Source organism: Oenanthe melanoleuca, chromosome 1A (assembly GCF_029582105.1).
Source record: "Oenanthe melanoleuca isolate GR-GAL-2019-014 chromosome 1A, OMel1.0, whole genome shotgun sequence".
NCBI lineage: Eukaryota > Metazoa > Chordata > Aves > Passeriformes > Muscicapidae > Oenanthe > Oenanthe melanoleuca.
In genome coordinates this window covers 17,079,333-17,102,442 of record NC_079334.1, presented here as the reverse complement: position 1 = coordinate 17,102,442, position 23,110 = coordinate 17,079,333, and the positions used below count along the sequence as shown (strand labels likewise).

The window sequence follows — 23,110 nt, the reverse complement described above, 5'->3', positions numbered from 1 at the left end:
CAGCAGTAAGTAAATAACCCTTGCAAGTCACACTGTTAGAAAAGATTGCTTCTACTCTCCTCTTGAGCAGGATGTCTCATATCTGCTCCATATCACCATGGATCACAGCAGGATACTATAGGAAACAATTTCTTACCTTCCAAGTCAGTTACTTCTTATGATAAATGCATTTGCAAGATGCAGTGTAAAGCTTAGTTAAAATTATAGTTGCTTTAACTTTGTGAGTTTCCAAAGTTCCACTATTGCTGGTCTTAATATCCTAAAAAATTTGACTTATTATTTCAGATTTCTGTTATAGTGGAATCTGAAGTGTTCTATAGTCTTTGGGGATTTTGTTTGTTCTGTATTGTTTGTATTGATATCATTAACCATCATTCTTGACTTAAGATACTTATTAGAAGCATGTAAGGTGTTTTAGGTTTGTTTTTTTCCTGTTCCAAAGGGAAAGGAAAAACAGGGCTTCCACCACAAATCCCAGCATGTTATCTGAACAAGGGATATCTGTTTTAAGTTCTTGCTGATTATTCTGCAGCTCCTTTTATCTCTGCATCTGCATAAGGTGAAAAAGAGATGAGAGAGAGGGAGAGAAAGTAGTTGGTCTTAAATTGGTGGGAGTCAGCTGCTGCGAAGATGCCAAGTTCATATGCATAAATCCTGCCCTGGTTCATCAAGACAAATGGGTGAAGTAAATGTCAACCAGGTTGACACAAGCGATGTGGCTTTCCAGGAAAAAGGAGAACTAGGACTGCAAAAAATAAAAAAAAAAAAAACAACTAAACAAGAGTACAAAAATTCCTAAAGTTAGTGTAATTAGTAAGAGGAGTAGGACCAACAACTGCAAATGCATTGCCCCAAAGTATAGCTCTGGTGAAAGAGGAGGCTAAGCAGGACAGAGATCATCTGAGATTAGGAAAATTCTTTCTGGGAAACAGCAGACCAAACCTGAGGATGAACTGTGGCATAACAGGCAACCACCTCACAGCTCCTCTTTCAATGCTTGGTTATTGTTTAACAACAGGACTTTAATTTGGAGGTGTCTGGTGGAACGTATGAAATTGCAAGGGAATAGAGAATATGTGATGGGATGTGACAGTTCTTTAATTGGCCCAGGAAGTGGGAAAGTAACATAAATACCAGTTTGGTCTCAAAAGACACAGAAACTGGGGAACAAGAACCCAAACACAAGACAAGGAGATTATTTTCGTGAACTGAACTCTGGGAACTGGAGCAGGAAATCGTGTTAGGTGAGACAGTGAATGAGTTAGCGGTTGCAGAGTATTTAATTATGGATGACATCTTAGAAATGTGAGAGAAGTCTCACACTTTAGTCTGGAAAGTTACCTTTGGATCTTGGTGAAACAGATTATCTACAGGCAATCTGAAATGTACTAAAGGCAGCCTTACTTGCTCTGTTACTAGAGGCATTGTTAGGACAACAATGAAATGTATCTTTAGGTCAAGATGATAGGCCGGGTCTGAAATATGTTTTGTAATTAAGTGTTTCAAGGGTCTTAACTGCTGAAACTCCCACAAAATCTGAAGGAGAGAGGGATTCCTGGCCACTTACTGAGGACTAGTTTATTAAAAGAAAAAGAAAACTACATTTTGCAAACAGAAAGAGTATGTGATTGCATGCTCCAATGGCAAACATGCATGCACACGGCTGCTTACAATGAAGTCATATTGGAATGATGTGGGGTTTTTGAAGCTTTTTGTGGCTATTGTTTAGTCTGCAGTGCAAATTTGCAAGAGAGGTTAGGAAGGACAAGAGTAACTGAAAGAAATGTCAGCAGTGAAGTACCTGACATGGCTTGTATCCAGAAATGGTGGGCATGTAATTATGACAAAAGGCTAGAATGCTCTTTTGAGCTGAGCTGTTTTCAGGGACTAGCAAAGAAAAAAATGTGTGTCTTAATGCATTCTGGTTTTATTAAATTAAAAGGAATATCAAAGACTTTCTTCAGTCTTTCGGCAATTTAATGCTCTGATTTTTTTTGTTTGCTCAGATAAAAGGGAAAAAAGGTGGCATGGTGCAAGTTTTTCTGCATTCAGTTTTCTGTAAGATATTTCAAAAACTATGGGGTGGAGGGAGTTTTGTCTTACTGTGGTCTTCTTTTTGCAATGTTTAACATCTTTGCATGGGATTTTATACCTTAGATGGTTTATTTAGATTGAAGATATATGTTGTAAACACCCATGAAATATTCTATAAAATATCTCTCCACTGTACAAATTGAAAGACAATTATATCTTGCTGACTGAGAACGAATTTTAGAATTAAAGTATAGGTCTTGTGCTAGAAATACTCATCATAGTTGATTGCCTTTGATAAAAGGGCATCTATGGACTTTTTGACCCTGAAAATCTCTAATGTAAAGCCAGGGTTTTTTTTTTTTAGATTTCACACCCTCTCTTTACTCACTGTGTTTATAGTGAGCCACATCTTTATCTGATGTGATTCCAGCTTTGCTTATTTCCATTGCCAAGGAGTCACCATGCTTTATTTTCCTTTGCTGTCTGAGTGGCACTACGATGTGAGGTTCATTGTGTGAGGTACAGGTACAGCTTATTGTTTTGCTTCTGTATGTCAGCAAAATGAATCCTCTCCTTCCATCCATCTCTGGGACTGAGTTGTTTCTGTCACAATGGATGTGCTCCTGATGAACTGATACCCTGGTTAACTGTGAGTGCAGCTGAAAAATATGTGAGCCCAGCTCTAATTTGTAGCGCAATCTTTTCCCAGCTGTCACTGGTGCTCCTTAGTGACTGTGTGCCCTAGCAGCCAAAAGGGCCATCCATGTGCTGGGATGGACCCAGCACAGCGTCTCTGGCCAGTGGAGGGAGATGAGTGCTCTGCTCTGCTGTAACCTCACCTTGCGTCCTGTGTGTGGTTTTGGGTGCCACAGTATAACAAAGGAGCTAAAATTATTCGAAATCATTCAGAGGAGGGCCATGAGTATGGTGAAGGGCCCTGAGAGGAAGCCATACAAGGAGCAGCTGAGGCTGCTTGGAGGAGACTGAGAGGAGACCTCATGGTGCTCTACACCTGCCTCGTAGAGGGAAGCGTGGCAGATACTGATTTCTCTCTGGTGACCAGTGACAGAACCGAGGGAATGGCCTGAAGTTGTGTCGGGTTTGGCCAGGATATTAGGTCAAGGTCCTTCCCCCAGAGGTGGTTATAGAGTGGAAGAGGCTCCCCGGGGAAGTGGTCACAGCACCAAGTCTGACAGAGCTAAGAAGTGTTTGGACAAGGTTCCCAAGCACACGGTGTGATTCTTGGGGTGGTCCTGTGCAGGGTTCCCCTCCCAGCTCAGTATGTTCTGTGCCTCTGAGTGCTGGACTCGCTGCTCCTGAGGAGGGCAGGGCTCAGGACAAAACCTGTGGTGAAAGGATTCCGTCCTCACGCCTGCAAACTCCCGGAGCAACGCTAACGCTCCGTGGATGTCCTGCCACATAGCTCTACCCTCACTGCTGGCCTTCCCCTTCCCGCTGGAACGTTTATTGCTGTTTCAGCTCTCAAAACTCCGCGCACAGCCCGGGGGAAGCACCAGGCACCACTCAGCCTGCCCTGAGGACTCAGGGACGGGACTACCAGTGTCCCAACCTCGCTGTGCCATGGGGAGAGCGCAGTGGGGGAGCAGCGGCCCGGGTGCACGGCGCTCCCGGAGCGGCAGCGGCAGCCAGCAGGTACCCCCGGGCGCTTCCAGGCGCCTTCCCGGGCGCGGCGGGCGGAGCCGCGGCCTGCCCGCCCCTCGCGGCTCCCGCGGGGCGCGCCCCCGGCCCCGCCCTCCGCCCCTCGGAGGGGGCGGGCCGGGCGCGCCCCCGCGCAGACGCGGCCGCGGCCGGGAGCGCGCAGGTGGCGGGCGGGCCGGCTGTGCGCGCCGCCGCGCGCCGGGTTCCGCCGGGGGCAGCGCGTCGCCGGCGGGCGGGGAGCGAGCGGGTGCCAGTGCCGGGTCCGGGCTGCCGCCACCGCCGCCTTCCCACACGTGAAGGGCCGTAGCCGCCCCGCCGAGGAGCCCCGCTACCCCGCAGTGCGGGGGCTCCCCTCCGCCTGCCCTCCGGCCGCCGAGCCGCACCGCTCGCCCCCGCTCCGCCGCTCTTGGGAGGCGCCGCCGCGCTGCCCCCGTGAGCGCTCCCCACGGGGTGGGCGTGGGGAAGGGTGGGTGCCGCGGCGGCCTCCCGTCCGCGGGCGTCCCAGCCCCGCTGGCGGTGGATGCGCCCGGGAGGAGCCGCCGAGCCCGCCCAGCCCTTCCAGCCCTCCGCGGGGGGGACGCGGGGGCCGCCGCGATGACTTGACGCCGGGCCGGGCCGTGCCGTGCCATGGAGGGGATGACACGCTTCGTGGTGGCCGCGGCGCGGTGGCGGCCGGCGCTGCCCGCCCTGCTGCCGCTGCTGCTCGCCGTGCCGGCGCTGCGGGGCTCTCCCGCCGCAGGTAGGGGAACAAAGAGGGCCCGGGGGCAGGTGTGCGGGGCCGGGGCCGCGCCGGCAGCGGGGCGGTGCGGGGGGCGGCAGCGCCGGTAACAATGCGGCGGTGCCGGCGGGCGGGGGCCGGCGCGGCCGGGGAGCTCCGCCAGAAGAGGCGCGCATTGTTCGCGGCCAGACCGCGAACGCTCCGGGCTCAGGGGCTGGGACGCGACCCGGGGAAGCGAAGCGGTGCGGGGACAAAGGGGCAAGCGGTGTTTCGGGCTCGTAGGGTGTCCTGTGCCAGGCAGTGGTCACCCCGCGTCGTGGCCTCAGCGCCCGGGGCGTCCGGAGGTGCCCCGTGCCGGGTGCGGTGGCACCTGCGGGGCACATGCGGGGCAGCCTGGCTCTCTGCTTCGCCTTTCGGGTGAGGAGGCGTTCGGAGCTCCCGGTACGCCCAATACGACTTTCTGAGCAGCGCCGTGGCACGACTTGTGTGTGGAGAGAACTGTTCGGGCTCCAGAGGGTGGTGTATACAGTAGGTGTTTCGGAAAAAACATAAATCGGTGACCCCTTTTTTTCTCTCGTCTTTTCTCTTGTGGCTCCAGGTATCTAAATTAGTCTGTAGTTAAGCAGACAGTTTAATCACAAAGATGTCTCATTTGGTTCTGGTCCCACAGCACTTCTTGGTTCATCCTTAATACTTTAAAAAAATCATAGCAATTACCATTTCATGGAAGGGTACAGTTTTGCTGTGATTAGGTTTTTGGTAGATAACAGGTATAAAGTAATACATTTTAATCAACATCAGAAAGTTGTTGATAAGTGGCAAGAAGTGATAAGAACCTGCAGTAACCTGTTTCATGAAGCGGACCAACTAGTGTTGACTCTTTTGTTCAAACACAGGAATTGTGGTGATTATTTCTGTGTGCTTAAGATCCCTTGGTGTTATAAAACATGCTTATCTCTTTATAATAATCCTTTATTCCACTTCAGAAAGTAGTTTGTGTTTTGGGGGTGACTAGCTAGCTTTTCAGAGAAGTTACTCTCTCCTCCAGCTCCCGTCCTAGCCTAGGAGAGATGTTCTGTTCCAGGCTATATGAGAATTGATAGTTCATAGTAAACTTCAGCGATTTTTCTTGAATAGATCAGGCTTAGCGTACAAATTGCAGGCAAAGACTAGGTACATAAGTTGGAAATTTACTAGTGTTGTTTTTTTGCCTCTGAGAATGGCTGGGTTTCTTCTGTATTTTCATAGTAAGTCAGTGAAGGCTCTCGTTTGTTTCTCTGATACATAGTAGCTTTTCGTTAAACATGGCTGTGAATTTCTCTAAACACTTGTGTGATTATTGTGCATCCTTGTATAACTTAAAAACAGCAGTAGAAACATTATGTAACTCAGCTAGTGTTTGAGCTGCTGGAGGAGAGTACTTAGAGACAGCAGATCTTGCCCAAAGCAATGATTTCCTGCTCAGTCTAGGGCAGGAGCCTTTAAGCTGTTTTGATTTGAGAATCCTCTATGTTTTCAATTTCCACTGAGCATGTGAATCATGTGTAATGAACTTGAGGATACTAAGAGTAAACTTCCTCTTCAGAGGATGCTTTTTTATTGGCATCTCAGAAATGGTCCATTGATTGCAGAGATTTAAAGTCTGCAGGTTGAAGAGAACAAGAATATTTTGTTCCTTTTCGTTAAAGTGAAAAGGAATTAAAGGAGTTTAAAAGCATGAGTCTGATTTCTTCATCTAGGGCCCATAAAGTTTAGAAAATGCAATCTTTATCTGAATTATGCCTTTAGTCTTGAAATGTTTGGATGGTGTAATGGGTGGTGTGAAACAGAAGGGCTGTATACTGAGCAAATGCCGTAGGTTTGGGCAGCATTCACTTAAGTGATAAACAGATTTACAACTCTTGTAAATTTTGCTAGGGCGCAGTTCATTTGCCTTTCAGTGCCGTATGGTCTTGACCAGTCTAGGGACAGCAAGAGCAAACTCCTGCAGCTCTGAGTTAGACAGAAGAAACATACAATAAGAGTAGAATGGCCACTTACTTGCAGTTGAAATAGCAAAGACAATACTTAAAAAGTTTTAGTAGTTAAACAACTTTGATTTTGGAATGCTTGATCCAGCTTCCACAAAAGTCACATGTTGCTGAATCAGGGCTTCAGTTTCCCCAGTTAAGCAGATGCTGGACTCAGTATGTGGCTGGACTGGCAGTGTGCTGAAGGTAGGTTTGTGTTTGAGCACCTCTGAAGCAGGGCCTTGGCCAGGCTATTTGAATGTCTTGCTGTTCAGCACAGCCTGTGTTTTTGCTTTTGTTCCATTGCACAATCTGTACAACTTCTGCACTGACAATCAGGAGGATTTATCTTGTCTCACTGTGCTGTTTTCATGAGAGGGAGGAGAGCTCTGTGTTGTGGACTTTGAAAGGACTGCAGTGAGTCTCCTCAGAGACTCAGGGACCAAAGGCAAGTTGTGGAGGTCAAGCAAGAAATCAGATGTAGCCGTCTTATGGGACAGTTGTAGGATATTGTTTATTCAACTTAATTGCATTAGTCTGTTGTGAACACTTGAGTTGGCATCATGTCTCTTGTGGCCAGTTGAGCTTGTCAAGCTTGCTTCCAGTTCATTTTCACAGAAGACCCATATGGTTGGAGGATTCTCTTTATGACTGCTTTCTATGCTGTGCTAGCTTTATTTATGTCAGCCTCGTGTCTACAAGCTACACTTGTAGTCCTGCCAGAGGAAATGTGTTTTTTGTTTGCATGTTCTTTCAAGAAGTAAGAATGCTAAACAAGCTAGTGGACAGTGCAGCTTTTTGTTCAGTGGTGTCTGTTTTGTGAGTGCTTTTTGTGAAGCAAGGTCTTAGACTTCTCAGGCAGGGCTGGAACTTGAAATACAGCATGACTTCAGCAAAGCAGGCTTTCACAGCTTTGGCCTACCTTAGGTGATAGGTTTCAGGAGCTGGGCACATTAAATAGCAGTGACTCTTGCTGTAGCACAGATCTTTTTCAACAACTCTTGGGAAGCTGGTGATTGTGGTACATGGCAGGTTCTGCCATCCCAGTTCTTGCTTGTCAGTTCAGAATGTGTGTGCATGTGTGGGAGTTGCTTGGGAGAGAAGTGAAGCAAAATAGACTTCTTAATAATACAGTCTCACTTCATCTGTGGGAGACATGGCTTTCCTTCATTTGAAAGTAAATCTGCTTGTGGCTGAAGTCCTAAACTACCAGAGAGTCTCCAGCTCTGCCCATTGTGGCAGACAGTATGAATAACACTGGTTGTGTAAGAGTTATTATGGATGATGTCCTTAAGTACCAGTGTGTCTCCAGCCTGGCCTGTTGTGGCATACAGCATGATGAATACTAATTGCATAAGAGTTATTAAATACAGTATGTCCTGGGAACATGGGAAAAAGAGCTGCAAGGAAATTATTATCCTTTACATTTTGTCTTAGAATCCCATAGTTTAGTAAAACAGTAGCATTAAATAAACTTAATTATGCAGACAATTTCTATTTTGGCTCATGTATAAGAGTCCCATTCTCATGGAGTCCTTGTAAGTATGGGCAGTTTTTCACTCTGGAGTTATGTGATATGATGCCTTTCCATCTCTTGAAAAGTCATATATTTCTATGCTTTTATGCAGTGATTGCCAAACACACATGAGCTCAATAACAAATTTGACTGATTCTCCCTATATGTGCTGTGTTTTCAGTTGTGATGTTACTGGAGAGACAGCTTTTTTTGGAAGACTAAGGGAAAGCCTTTATAAGAGCAATGCATTAGTGATGTCTTTTCTCCTAACACATGAGATTAGGGGAAGAAAAAGATAAAATTGACCATCAGTACTCACATCACTCATTCCTCAGTGTAATTAATGGCATGCAAAATGCCCAAAAACAGTGGAAAATTAGCCTGATTGTGCTAGATCTTACTTTAGCTGTAAGATATGTCTAAGAAATATTTGTGCTTTGCAGTGGAGTTGAAAACAAACTTAAATATTTCAACTGAAACTTTGTAAAGCATGCATTTAGCTGTGGGCCGAAGATTTTTCTTCTTTGCAAAATATCAGTTGAAAGAGTTCAGCAGCTTCTTAAACTGAGGCAAGAGGAGAACAATGGCTTCTGCTTTGAATTCTGCCAGCTTCTTTTCTGAACAGTTTTAAAACCCTTATGCTTTGGAGCATGCAGTTAAACTTTGCTGGATTGTGTCTTCTCTGACACAGGGATGTTTTGTCCACTCCTGCTTCAAAAGTGATTTTTCGTTTTTGAAAGCTTGTAATGTCTGAATTTAGGTAGACATGGCTATGATAGAGAAGATGACCTTTTTCTTTGTCAGCTGAAGCTTGAGTGTGGCCTGTTCTTGTGGGACCTCACCTACCGTCAGTACTGATCAGGACTACATGTCTGTCCGGGCAGATGTACTCAGCAATCTTCCCATAGCCCAAAATGTTACTTGAAAGATTAAACTTTGCTGTGAAAGTCTATCTAAACTGCTCCAGAAGTGGGACTGGATTGAGCTTCAGGACTGACAACTGGGCATCTGCCTGCCTTGTGTTTAAGGACAAGTTTCTGGTATGTATTGTCTTACTTAATTTAAGGCATCTTTGGCATCTGCCTTCTCGTGTACTGTTGTGTGGTGGTCTTTGACTGCATCAGGCCCAAGAAGGCAAACAGAAAGAAGGCTTTAGAAGGAGCCAACATGGGATTTAGATTTAGTTTGGAGTAAGGGTCTGAGGATCTTTCCAATTACACTTCTGCTTGTTGATGAGATGTGTCCAGAATCCTGGAAGTTGTAGGAGGGAAGAGACACAAATTGCAAGAGGGTTTGTCAGATGGAAGAAGATGTAACTGGCAGGGCACAAAGAGCAGGATGCAGTACAGTAGGTCAGGAGTGTAAAATAGGTCTGTAGATGAGGGAACCTGCAATGCAGAAATTAATCCTAGATGAAGAAAGCAATGCAGTCTGATAGTAGGATAAGCACACTGGGAAACACAGATGGACTCGGTTTAAAAAAGGAAAATAAACATTAAAAAAATAGTGTTGAAAGGATGAATCAGAAGTGGGGAAGACAAGGGACTGGGACAAGGCTGGAGATATGATCAAAAGCATGAAGCTTTTGGGAGAATGGATGCCTGCTGCTCTGGGACACTTTCTTCAGAATCTGGCACAGAATTCAGGGCTTCAGAGTGTTGGTCCTTTTCTCCTCTTAGCCAGAAGCATGATAATCTGCTGCTGCTCCTTGGAACATTTCATGAATGTGCATGAATCAGCCTTGTGACAGAAGTGTTTTTCTAAGTTTGTTTTAAGAACTGGAAAAATTCCTCCATAAAAATTGTAGCAGCATATGAAGACTGCAGAGGCAAAAATCAGCAAGTTGGAAACACTGACATTAAAATAACTTAATAACCCATACAGTTTTAAACTTCTATACCTGTAAACTGTTGTACAGCTGTGCTCACATGGTCACAAAGTGTGTATCCACATAGATAATATTTATAGCTGTAGAGGCACCTGCACATAACTATCTGCACATGCACCCACCTACATGGAGACAGAACCATCATTGTGCTCAGTGGCTGATCCTGCTCTGGGGAAAAATGGGAACTGGATAGCAAATGAAGAAGTTATCTGCAGGATTCTTGCTCCTTTTGTAGCAGATGTTTGAGGTGTGACACGAAGGGAGAAACAGGGAAGTTTGAATTAAGGTTTTGCCCTAATGTAATTAAATGCTGTGCTAGACAATTGAGTTGTGTTGCTGTTGCAGAGTTTCAGTGATGCTCAAGTTGCTTAAACCAAACTTCCCACAGGTGGTCATTAGCTGTGTGTTCCTCATTTACTGGATGTCAGACCTCTGGGATCTGTGTTGCAGGAATGCTGAGCCCTTCCAGCTGTCAAAGTCAGGGGAAGCTGTTCTTAAATAGATGTGTCTGAAATTCTAAATATTAATTAATGTTTCAAGTTAGGCTCTCATAATTTGGCCTTGTTTCCTAGTTTCACCATTTGTAAAATGTGATTTCTCAGATGCAGTTCCTCATTTGATTTTCAAGATCCTAAGGAATGTCCAGATGCAATAACAGTGAGCAGAAAAGTTGATCAGAAAACCAGACTTTTGTCTTGAGAACAGTAAAGCTCCAGTAGATTATAAACCTGTCTGCAGAACTTGACTCTACAGAAAACAAGTATAAGAAATAAGCTAGTTGTAAGCAAATAGAAGGTAACAGGTGGTGGTATAACATGTTTTTACAATATTAGGACTTCTTTAGTAAGTTGATTAGCCTTAGAGATGGGAAGATGTACTATGCTGTATCAAAGTGCAGTGGGATTTGGATGTTGGGGTTTTTTAATAAATCAAATATTCTTTAAAAGAAATCATGGTTACTGATGTTTGCTCACTTTTGGTTTTAGCAGTTTCAGCTTATATCCCCTACCTGTTTGCTCTTCATTTGCAAACTGTTTTCTAATCCTTATAGTCCTTTTCCATTCTCCCCTCTGATTTAAAGAGGCTTCTCTTCTATGAATTAATATCTTGTATAGAATTTTGGTTTGGCTTTAGCTGTCTGGTCAAGACAGCATGTCAGGTCTTGTGGTTTGAGATAGATAGATAGAAGGCTAAAATTCACCTGCAAATAAGGGAAGAGGAGGGAGGAATGGTGGAAGCACAGTAAATCAGGGGCCTGAAATCCATGCTTTTCAGTAAGGAACATGCATAATAGTGTCATACTGAAGGACTTGAAAACCTGCATAGCTCCAGGATGGGGACTAGAGAATGCAGTAGTGTTGTGTTAAGGGGCCTGGTGTTTATCAGTGGTTGCGGACAGAATGGGAGTCAACAGGATAACAAAGTGTCACTCGTGAACATATTGGTTTTGAACTTGTGCATATCCTGTGTAATAACCCACTTGTTTTCTTCTGTAGCTGAAGATCTCCAGCTGCAATGCTGTGTCTAGTATAGGGCCTTGTCCTTCAAGGAAGAGACAGGTTACTAGAGACTGTTCAGTTCACAGAACTATTGGGACTGTCTAATCTAGAAAAAATGCCAGGTGGGCAGGACTTTATTCAAACATATAAAAGATTAAGCTTAAAGGGAAATGTAATAATTAGTTGTCTGTGTTGAGGAAGAAAAGAAGACTTGAATTTAAGTGGACAAGACATGTTTTCTAACTGCTGATCTTTTTAATAGCATTAAAAAGATATTGGGATATTGAAACCGTGAATTGCATGGTTTGGGGCAATAATGTCATGTGTCACTAGAGTTGACAGATGAGCTTGTATAATGATCTAACAGAAGAGGATTGCAACAGTGAGACAAAATACCTTGCTGTTCTGTTTTTGTGAGATAATACAAATAAATTACTTTTTTTATGTGCAGATGGCAGCATTTGGGCTAATATTATTTATTATGGAGAACCTTGATGTACTGATCAAGTGAAGAGATGATCTGTGGCTTTTATGTTGGTTGATTTTTAGGATTATCATCTTTAAGGTTTCAGAGAACATTTTGTAACCCTTCTTATAGTGATTTTATCCATGATACTAACAGGCAGGATAAACACACTAACTTTGTAACTTGCTCTCGGTGCAAGTTCAGTTCGAGAAGCATTTTAGAATGCTGTATAAGTTATCACTGAGGCAACAGCTGCAAGTAAGTGGTATGGATGTGAGTCTGCATGTCTTTATTCATCAACTGAATTATTACTATCATTTTTATATCTCAGTGGTGGGATAGAGAGAGGAAGTATTCTGCTCAAAACATTTTATTGGTATTTCTATAAAACGTGTAGTTGGGCAAGCTAGAAACTTCTTCATCTTGGCACAGAATGTAGGATTTGCCCTTGTCCTTAGCAAACGGAGTGATGGTGAAAGCAAGAGGTCCTAAGTGATGCAAGGCAATTGGAGACTGGGGAATAAATGGCACTAGACTAAATCTTCCAGATGCCACGTTCCTTGTGCTGCCAGCTGTGGGTCTGTTTCAAAGGGAGAAGACAAATCTTTGGTTCTTCAGTAGCTGAGAGACATTGGGTCTCCCACCTGGTGTCCTGAATGGAGCAACAACTGCTAGGATACCAGCAGGTGTGTCCTGCTGGAGCTGTGAGCTTGCTGGGCTCGGCTCAGATGTGTGCAGTTCTCAGCTCTGCAATGAACTTGTTCTGAAAAAGCTTTTCTGGACAGTTAAGGCAGTGTGGAGCTGTCTTTGTCTTCTGTCTGAAGTCGGTTGGGGTGGCAGGGTGAGAGCAAGGAGGGATACAAACTTTGATCAGGAGGATACTGAAATAAGGAACAGCAGAGATGACACCGGGGCTGTGGTGAGAGTGGGTGAAATTAGGAATGTAGATTAGGATATTAATAATGGAAGGCTGAGTTGGAAAGTCTTGTGGTGAGAGGAGGGCTGCTTGATATTGCAGATTTGGAAAGATTTTTGTGGCTGCCCTGAATGTCTGACTTGAGCATCCTTGCTTTAGAGCTTGCCTTAGAGCTGTAGAGAAGGGAATTTTCTAAATGGGTAGCTGGTCTCAGTTTTAATAGAAAGCTCTCAGATGTCTGGTAAGATAAATTCGAGAACTCTAAATGCACCTGAACCTAAATGATCATATAGGACAGGTGGATAATACAGGTAAAGATACTTTTTCTTAAGTAGTATTGATACAATTTACAGATTTTGTTTTCAGCCTCTTTTTTCTTAATTTACACCCTATTGGACTGAATTTCCTATTGAATCTTTTGATAATGAATAAGAAAATTAAACTGGTACGAATTCTTATAAGAAAAGAAGGATCTCCCTTTTTGCACCCCAGCCAGTAGTGTATTGAACTAGTTCATGGAGGGTCTCTAAGTAAAGTTCTTTCCTCATTTAAAGGCAGCTGTTTGATGCTGCAGGATCGTGGAGGAAGTGTTTATTCTTCTAGCTGGGTGTCAGCTTGATTAGATGTTGAGCCTGTCTCACCTTTTCCTGTGGCTCGTAATTCTCTTTTAAATAAATACCTCCAAATCTATGCAGATTGTAGTGAGCCCTGCTCAACCACAAAGCCACAACGATACAGCTGAGCATTATTTGGAGACAAAGCTCCAAGCATTTATGTAGCAGAGCCCTCTGGGCTCGTATCAGGTTACTTTTTGAATGGGAAACAGACGGTGTTTGTCAGCTATACTGGATTCCGGTTGGGTAGCTTCTCCAGAGGTGGCTGTATTTAAAACTGAAGCTGCTGCTAGATTGGGACTAACTTGTATGGTACATTAGGAGAGCAATTGCACGTCGCAGAACAAAATCCTGATCTAGAGCAGAAGTCTGGTTTGAAGGTGTTTTCAATTAAAATCTGTCAATGACCTTACTTCCTGTGCTTATGGTGAAACATGAAGCAGATTTGGGCTTCCAGCCATTGACAATCAATTTTTAGAAGATGTAATTTGTTCCATTCTGAAAGAACAAAAAAAGATAATTTTCCTTTGTCTTTCCGGAGTGTGTGTGCTTTTTATAGTAACTTGGTTAAAAAAGTTACGTAAACACTTACCAACATGGTAATCAAAGTTTTCTGAATAAATATTTTATGCAATATTAATACAAGCAAGGAAGTCTCAAGAAAATAAATTGTATTAGTCTGTTTACTTTGTTTGCCTCTGTGAGTAGTTACTTTGCTGCTTCTACCTCTTAAAACTGCAAAATTTGTCAGAAGGATTAGGAAAGCTGAGGAATGTGAAATGAAAGTAAATCCAGTTTCTTTCTTTTTGAATTGACTGGATTCCAAGCAGACACTTGAAGGTATAATCTTCTTAACATCCTGGAAGTATTAGAAACTTAGGAACAAAACTGAATATAGTTTCTGTACTGATGTAGTCTTATGATTCTTTAGTATTTACTACTGCTTTTACCATGTGTAAAGTTTAAGCAGAGAAGTCAGATGAAGATAGGTCTAGAAACCTTGAGGAGTTTCTTTCAGATTTTTTCTAAAATAGCATGCAAATGACAGTGAGCCAAAGCCATAATTGAAACGTGCTATTGATGTGTGAAATTGCGCTAACAATTTAGAATGGTTCTATTCTTTTATATTTGGAAATAAAACTCAGCCCTTGAAGAATAGAATTCAGCTTTATGTTGGATTATATATAAAGTAAAAATATCTATGGGAGTTAGGTAAGATATTTCAGAAATATTCTCCAGTACTTTCCTTCATTCCTAAATAGTATCAGCATTGAAGGCCGCATCTAAAACTTGCTCTCTGTAAATATAATATTAAATAGCTTTCTAGATATTTTCTAAAGCAGAAATAAGTATCTTACATCTTCCAATTGCAGGTGAAAGGGTTAATATGCTTTATGAAGCCAAGTATGCTGAATTGAATGAATACTTATAGCTCTTCCATTTCTCATAATCAGAAATTACATTTCTAATGAATTAGTGGACTTGGGGTTTCTGAAAATGTATGTTGAGATTTGATGCTTTTACTTTTGAGAGAACTGGAAAGATTGATAATATCACCAGTAGAATGAAAATAATTAATTAAATAAAATGGCAGCTATTTGGATTCTTCGAAATGTTTAAGATCAGGTCTTGTGGATGGGGTTTTTTGTTGGAGGACAGGTGAAAAGCACAGGTGGATGTTAAGTATAGCTTGTCATAGACAGGGAAAGCAACCACCCAAAACAGCAGGTGTTTGTGAAACACTCATATAGGCTGAGACATGTAGTGCTGAGTTATGCTCATAATTCATTAACATATGTGTGTTTCGGTTTGTTTTGGGGGGTTTTCCCCCTCCCTTGGGAGATAAAGGAAAATATTAAATCAGGTAGTTTATTTTCATGGCTGAATAGTGCATAAAGATTGGAGACTGTCTGTTCTGTGTTAGTTAACTGCGTTAGTTTGGCTGTATGAACTCTCCCAAAGTTTAACCGGAACCACTGTCTCAAATTCTGTTTCTATTGTGCTCACCTTGGGAGCTACCTCATACAGAAACCTGATAGCAGTTTACTCTGGTAATTCTACAGTGCCTTCCTTAAGTTTCTTCTGCTGGAGTGGGAAGGAGCATAAACACAGTCTTTAGCAGGAAAGAGCAGGGAACCATGTGAAGTTCATGAGATGGGGAACCCCAATGACTAAAGCTCCCTTTGGGCTGTCTCTAAAACCTGCAGTGTATTTATTGTGCGAACTTTAGTATAGTTCATCTTGCTTGGGAACTTTGTAAGGTCATAAGTTTCTTAATTCTTTCTGCAGTGTAAGAGAAATGGCATTATTACATCCTTTGTAACTTCTGGGAATGGATTCCTTACTGCTTCAAAACTGTTGAGGCAGGAATTTCATTTTTCTCTTCCAGTCTAAAGAGTGTAGAGCCTTTAAACTGGAGCGCTATTGTTTCAAGCTAGATGGAAAATATTGAAGTCAAAGTTTTGTTTGAAACCTAAATATTTTAAAAGAACATTTAGTTGGGTTTTTTTCCTTGATTTGCTTTCATGAAAGAATATCAAAGCCAGTGGAATATGTTATTAACAATAAATGCTGTGCATGTCTCAAACTTGTGTTCATAATCTCTTGGGGGAACAGGTGGGGTTTTTCCTAAATGCGTAGAATATTTTTTATATTGAGCTGTTAAAAAGGACAGGCTAAGTGTACTTTATTTTTAATTAAACACTTATGTTCATGCAGAAGTTGTTCACTGGCCGTGTAATTGAGTTAAGAGAAGCATGACTTGTGGCGATGTAGTCTCTGATAGTTATATCAATAGTCTGTTTCCCATCCAAAAATTTTTACAGGCTTCCTCATACTCTGTTGGTGTTTTTGGAAAGTGGCACATTTCTAAATAAAAATCATGCTTTGGTAAGTGGGTTGTTCATGAAGCAATCAATTTCTATTTTGAACAAGTATTTTAAACTAGGTTTTCCTGTTTTTACACATTACAGCAGGTGTTATGTATATTTAATCAGAAGACATAGCAATAATAGTCAAAGCTAGTCGTTTGAACTCAGCCTTGTTTCATATCAATTTTTTATGCTTGTCTGGAATGTTGAATTGTTGTAAAATGTGCCTATTCAAATAGAGACATAAGACCAAGAGATTTTGCTACACAAACATGGTCATATGGTTTCTTCTAACCAATATAGTAAACTTCAATTTCTTTTTTTTTTTTTCTATTTGCTACATCTTGTGTCTTAGAGTGAAAGTTGAAGGGAGTTCCATCTTACCTCTTACTGAAGACCAAGAAAAATTAACTGATTCCATCTTGTGGTTTTTTTTGCATTCTGTGTTGTTCTTCCAAGCTCTTAACAGCAGAACTTGTTAGGCATGGGTGGGGTTTTTTCTTCTTGGGGAAGAGAATACTTGGAAAAAAGGGGAGGAGAAAGAAGGAGGAGTGTAGTCTCTTGCCAGACTTGAATGATTTAATTTGTTTCTGTTACTTCTGTCTTCACTTGTCTCATCAGGTTGTTTTTTTTTTCCGGTTTGGTTTGGGTTTTTTTTTTTTAATGGTTGCTGTATAGGCTGTATTTGTTTTAAAATACTTTATTGAGATATTTTTACTGTTTTGGTTTTGTCTTTTCCCCTTTAAATGGGATAGCTCTTAAAACTCTGAATAGAGCACAGTCATGCAAACAATTGTATTGGCACCCCTGAGTGCAGCAATGAGTATCAGGGGACAGAAGGGAGCGGCAATAACCTTTCAAAACAGAGCTGCCACTGACAGAATGGCACCACGGCTCTCTTTTGCTCTGAAATGAATTTAAGGAGCAACTGAATTTGAACTTGATTGATCTTAAATAGCTTCTCCTATTGAGAGACCATCACTTTAACAGCAACTCCTTTCTCATATGAGCTGCATGTTCATAATTTTTATGAATTGTTGGTCTTTGTGAAAATTTTATTGGCTGGAAGGAAAGTGGATCTCTGTTCAACTCAGAGTACATAGTAAAAAATTTTTCTTTAAGGAAGTATTCCTATCAGTGGTTGAATTAAAATGTCTTCTTGGTCCTCAGTCATATTATAATTTGCATGGAAAGTTTAAGCTCTGTAAATTGTCTAGATAAAGAATTTTCTCTTTTCTAACTGACAGGTATAGAGAACTGGTGTTCTTGCTAATTCATTTTGGTACATCCTTTTTTACAGTTGATGCCTTCTGTTTTAGGCCTGGCTTCAACACTTGCCCTAGCCTCAGAATTATTTACTGTTCAGTCCCCATGTGACAGTTCCTTTCTTCACACTGTTTCTGCATGTGCTCTCCCTGTGTAGCCTCATGGACCCAGAGCTTTGCCAAAATGCTCAGCTTCCCTCCATCTGCTTGCTGCCCTGAGCAACTGCACTGCTCCTGCCTTGTGGTCCTGGAGGACTGACTGAGCGACTGGCTAAACCAGTGCTGCTTTTGCATTTTTGGCTCTCTTCTATTTCTGTACACTCGGTTATCAAGCAGGAAACCACCTTGTAGTTACACCTGTATTACTGTGTGTGCAAATCAGGCCATTGCTAGAAATTTGTTCTGGTCTAACAAGCCAAACTTGTGATTAAGGCAGCAAATGCATGCCTGGGTGTTCTGAGGTGAATCAAGCACATCTTTAGAGATCTCAGTGCTCCTAATTCTGCAAGCTAGGCTGTCCAGGGCCATGTGAAAAGCAAGAAAATTTTGGGAGTGTGGATTTGGGTGACTCAGCATGGAATGGAAAATGTCTAACACCTGACTGAAATTAGGTATTCTGTCATGCATCATTGTGGTCTGCCTGCTACTGCTTAAGATGTTTTCTACATCATCCAAGAGAGAGCAAGATTCCCATTAGTGAGCTTCAAATTTAAGTAGGTAGTGGAAATGTTTGTTTTCCTGCCTGACTCAATGTTGCCATGTGAGAGATAGGATTTGAAAACACTGTCAATAGCGGAGACAAAATATTTTGTAATGAACACACTCATCAGTTCCAGCAGACTTTTGCAGAGTTTTTTCAGCAGGATCTTGCTGGCAGTGGCTGCTGGTGGCAACTTTCCTGTGAGCAGAAGAGTTGAATTAGTGATGTGGGGCAGCAAGGACACTGACAGGCAGCATGGTCAGTTCTCAGTCCCTTTTGATGGAAACAAATGTATTTTACAAGAGAAAATGCATGAGTCTTCCTGTGATAGTGTGGAGGGTTGGGAGCAGAAAACAATAATGAAATATTGTGGAGAAAAGAATAAGCCATCATGTTGCTTACTACAGTGTAAGTGGTTTTTATTTTTGTCTTTGTGGTCTTTTTAAAGCCAAGTGATACAAAACTCAGTATTTTGTTTAATTTGTGTGTTGGCTTAATGATGGTACAGTGTCTTGGGGAGAGGAAGCCTCATCAGAGAAAAACTAATAAAAGTGAGTTGAGGCAGTACATATTATAGGTCACTTTAGAGAGACTTGTGTGAAGCTGGAAGTGTTGCCCTTGTGGTTTCTTTATAGTGATTTAAATATCATCACATGGATGTAAAATGTTAAAAATTCTAAAACATCTCTGGCACCCAATTAAAAAAATCATGGTTGCAGTTCTCAGTGGTACCTAAAATGGAGGAGGGATTTTTTTTCCAGAATAGGCTTTCTTTGAAAAACAGACTTCCTGATATGTCCCTCCATACTGGTGTAAAAGATTTAGACCTTTTGCTGTTTTCCATAGTTAGCTTTAATAATAAAATTTTATGCTGCCACTAGGAGCTAATGCAGGAAAATTTTCCAGAGGTATATACTTCAACATAGAATCTCAGTCAAATTTAATTTCATTCACACTGAGAATTTTCATGGGCTCTGTTCAATAACTATTTGAAGATCAGTAATAGGTGTTTCTCTGTCCATACTGTCTGGTGGTGTAGTCTTTGAGACACTCAGGGAAATTGTGGAGATTTCTCATGATGCTGACTCTAGCAGATTTAGGCTCTAATTAGGGCTGGTTTATGTAAACCAGTTTGGGAACTGACAAGTTCTCAGTTTTCCTCATCCCTTGCAGAGAAAGGAGAGAAAAAAAAAACAACCCAGAGGGCTCAAGAGCACCATACAAATCTGAATGTGCTGACATTTTAAAGGAAACTGCAAGTGTTGGAAATGCCAGGTTTTATTAAATTTTTGTGGGTTAGATGGACTTTACTGTAACCTTTTTCACAGTAAAGGAAACACCAAAAAGAGTCTTTGCTGAAAGGAGGTACTGTAGTGAATATTCAGATGTTCATAGCTTTTATTTTTGATCCCTGGAACGTTCCCTTATCTGTTGTAGAAATAGTGGTGTGTGACACAAAATTGAAGAAGGAGTAAGAACTTAATAGCCTCTTGTAAGGAAACTTTGGCATAAGCTTGATGTGGTGAAGTGTTTTTCATTTGTCACTTGAGTTGTTCAGAGCAGGCATGAAAGCAAGGATGCTATGAGATGTCCCAGATGTTTAGTGAAAAAGTGTATCAGTAGCTTGTCTTTTAATATGCAGGTTTTTCTTCTTCTGAGACCAAGCTTGAGTCAAAAACACAGGTGCCATCTGTTCAGATAAACTTCATTCTTCTGTCAGCACCATCACTTTATGGAACCCACAGTGCAGATGCTGGCATACTACTGGCATTTGATAACTGGACGACTTCTCAATGTCTTGAGAGTGTAATTTTGGCTTGGTTAAATATAAAAGTTTATTTCACTTTGCATATACTTCAGTTTATGATGAGGTTAACACTCCAAGCAATGTAATTTACCTTAGAAATGCTTAAAATGAAATAACCTCCGGTATGTTATCCAGCTTAGAGCCCTTGGAAGCTGTCTTCCATGCAAAGGTCTAGTGTCTTTTTTGAACTGGATCTTACCCCTCATGAATATATCTGATGCATGTAGGGAAATGCTTCTTGATGAAGGGGAGAAGGCCATGTTACTGAAATCCTCTAGTTTGTTAAACCTGGAAGTGTACTGGATAAGAGGGGAGGAAGGGCAGAGGAAATGAAACATTTTGTTGATTAGCTAAACTTACTAGAAAGTGCATGGACCATGCTTGAATCTTGGCATTCAGTAGGATAAATAATGTTAAATATATTTAGTCATGTAGTTTGGACTATTTTAGATCCCAAATGACTGAGGAAGGAAAGCTTTTTTTTTTTCCCCTAACTTGTTTAGAACCCTGTTTAAGTGATTTTATTCCCCAGTAACCAAAGTTGATAAAATAAAAGGATGGTGAGGAGAGGGAAGGAATCCTATGCAGGTCTCAGTTGGCATTGTTGGCATTATCCAATTTCATATTTGCTGTGAGGAACAATTGTTAGTTATGTTTAATGAAAGATACCACAAACATTTTCATTTACCACAGCTGGATTGCTGATAGTGAAAAACATTACTGAGTATGTTCCCCCTTTTATTCTTCAGCTGCGGGGAGAGGAGCATTCAGTTTTTAGGTTACAGTGGCATCTGCATTTGTATTAGTTTTAGCCCAGCTTAATGAATGAACAATTTAATATTTGGAGTCTATCCTCTTGTCTTATGACTGTGGAAAGACCTACCATTGCAGCTCCACCAGTTTCTGTGAGATTAATCCTTGGGTAGCATTTTACAGGTGGTGTTCAGTGCATTGCCATTTACACAGTGTTGCTGCAGTTCTGTCATAAACTATTACAAATTATCATGCAAGGTAGCAGGCCAGTGCATGATAAATGTAGGACACTGCTTGCAAACACGAGAGGGATGTTGCTGGTTTAGGGTTCATTAAGTGTGTCAGAGATGTTGGTTTGTCTGGCAGTGTGAAAGATACATGAGGTGACTTTCTGGATTGCAGAGATGCTATTGGGAGTTGGGAATAACCTGTCTCATGGGAGCTGAGTCCTTAGAAGTGTACTCCACAAAGGTATATGTGTTGTGATGAGGTATAACCTTTAGATTAAAAAGCTTATTAAAGCCATTTGTTTAAAGATGCAATGGAACAGACATCAGCATGGTATACCAAGCTTTGTTCACTAATATTTTGAATAAAATATGTGTAGGAAATTTCATTTTGATTATTTTTGTGGGTAGCTTTTTGTATGAATAGCACAGGGAGACTGAACTGTTTTTTTCTAGAGATAAACAGTGAAGTTCTGTATTGATAAGATGGCAAAAACTGCAAACCAGTCGTGTGAGGCTGGAGGGGAATGTGTCGGGGGAGTAAGAGTTTGGTGGGCTGTTGAGGAGGAGCTCACTGTGCAGTGGAATGGTTGGGAAAACAATTTAAATGTATGAGTGGAAGCTGGGACGTTTTCCCACCTGTGTGTCAGCTGTGTGGTAGCTATGAATGTCGACTGCTCAGGAAGGATGTTGACTAAGTGGGAATGGTTCAGAGAAGATCCCTGTGATGGTTTGGAAAGGATGTTTCCAGGTGAAAATGCCAAAAATAGAAGTCTAGTTACCACACTTTAGAAGCAGTAGAGATGTGACTTAATTTCTGCAATGTGGAAGATATTAATTTTGTAGTGGAAGGGCTCTTGGACCAGATAGGAGAGATTTTCAATGCGGGGAAATTGAAGCTTAAGAACATTAGAGTGGAAGTTACAAGATCTGTAACCATGAGGAATAATTATCTGTAGAGAAACTTACTGTTTTGGAAACTTTGAAAAGCAAGAGTTAATTTAGGCAAGATTTATGAACTTATTAGGCCAGAGATGGGGATGGAAGATCACATTGTCACTTTCTGTCATTATAAACCTCTGGCTATGTGCTGTAAAAGTGACATTATGGAGGCTAGTCATGTAGCATGGAATGTAATTCTGCTTTCCCTTGACTCCAGTCACCTTCTATTGGAATAAATGACAAAACCTGCTCTGTCCAAGAGCATGTGATGTTGCTTGTGTTTGCCTCTCTTGGCTGGGATTTAGAGACTGATGCAAAGTTTCAGCAGTTTGGAAACATTCATGTACCAAAAAAACATCAAGATGGTAATGAATTGCACTGAACTTAAAGAATGTGACGAAGCATAACGTGCATTTTGATAAACAAAACTTTGGCTTATGTAGCAGTTTGCAGTGTCATTCAGGAGCATACAGTGTTCTGGAGAGTGACAAGGCACACCATGGAGGATGCTGGTGGTGCTGTGGCCTTCTCAGCAGCAGGAGCTGGAGGTGAGTTTGGTCCCTCTTACCCAGGTTGCCTGTGCCCTTCCCTTCTTTCTGGGAGGTGCCAGAGAGGAAGAGAGGTGTTACACAGACTGCTGTGTACCCAGGCTAGGAAGGGTTCTGTGGGTGTAGAAAACAGATGGTGGTGTTTGGATGGTATTCTGAATTTATATGGAGAGGCAAGAAGAAAGAAGGAAAGGAGAAGAAGTCTTGGTGTCAACTTTTCCACCAAACAAGAAATTCCCCAGAGATGTGTGCCACCACAAGTAAGAGGTAGCTCTAGAAATAAAACTGGAAGTAGACCAGACAACAACAGCACTTTCTTCCCTTACTGAGTGACTGTTCTATAGCAAAAGTTTTATTTTCTTGGAATATTTGTAGTATTTCTGAAAAAAACCCAAGGTTTACATATTACTGGCCAGTATTATTTGTAGAAGGCCCCCCTCAAGCATATTTTGCTTACTGGCAACTGTTAGCATGCACAGAGCGGTGAAGCTGGAGTAAGTTCAGCTGACACTTCTGTAGCAATGGAAACTTATTAATAAATAATTCAGTGCAGCACTATGGAAGCTGATATCTGTGGTGAACAATCTCAATCATTTTAATGATTCTCTCTTGCTTCATTGCTCTGTTAGCTGTTTAACAGGAGTATTTGTCATTTTCATCTGTGATTGGATGGGTACAA

The 23,110-nt window shown here is 41.8% G+C and overlaps 1 protein-coding gene across 2 annotated transcripts in view; it reads left to right on the top strand.

Moving 5' to 3' along the window:
• Window positions 1-3,882: 3,882 nt before the first annotated feature.
• The window catches only part of KIAA1549 (KIAA1549 ortholog), a 140,433-nt gene continuing 121,205 nt past the window's right edge, over window positions 3,883-23,110 (top strand). For both annotated transcript variants that reach the window (XM_056516318.1, XM_056516317.1), the window contains exon 1: window positions 3,883-4,432. In XM_056516318.1, the coding sequence (XP_056372293.1) occupies window positions 4,321-4,432 (112 nt within the window). In that variant the 5' untranslated portion in view covers window positions 3,883-4,320. The remainder of the gene's footprint in view (window positions 4,433-23,110) is intronic.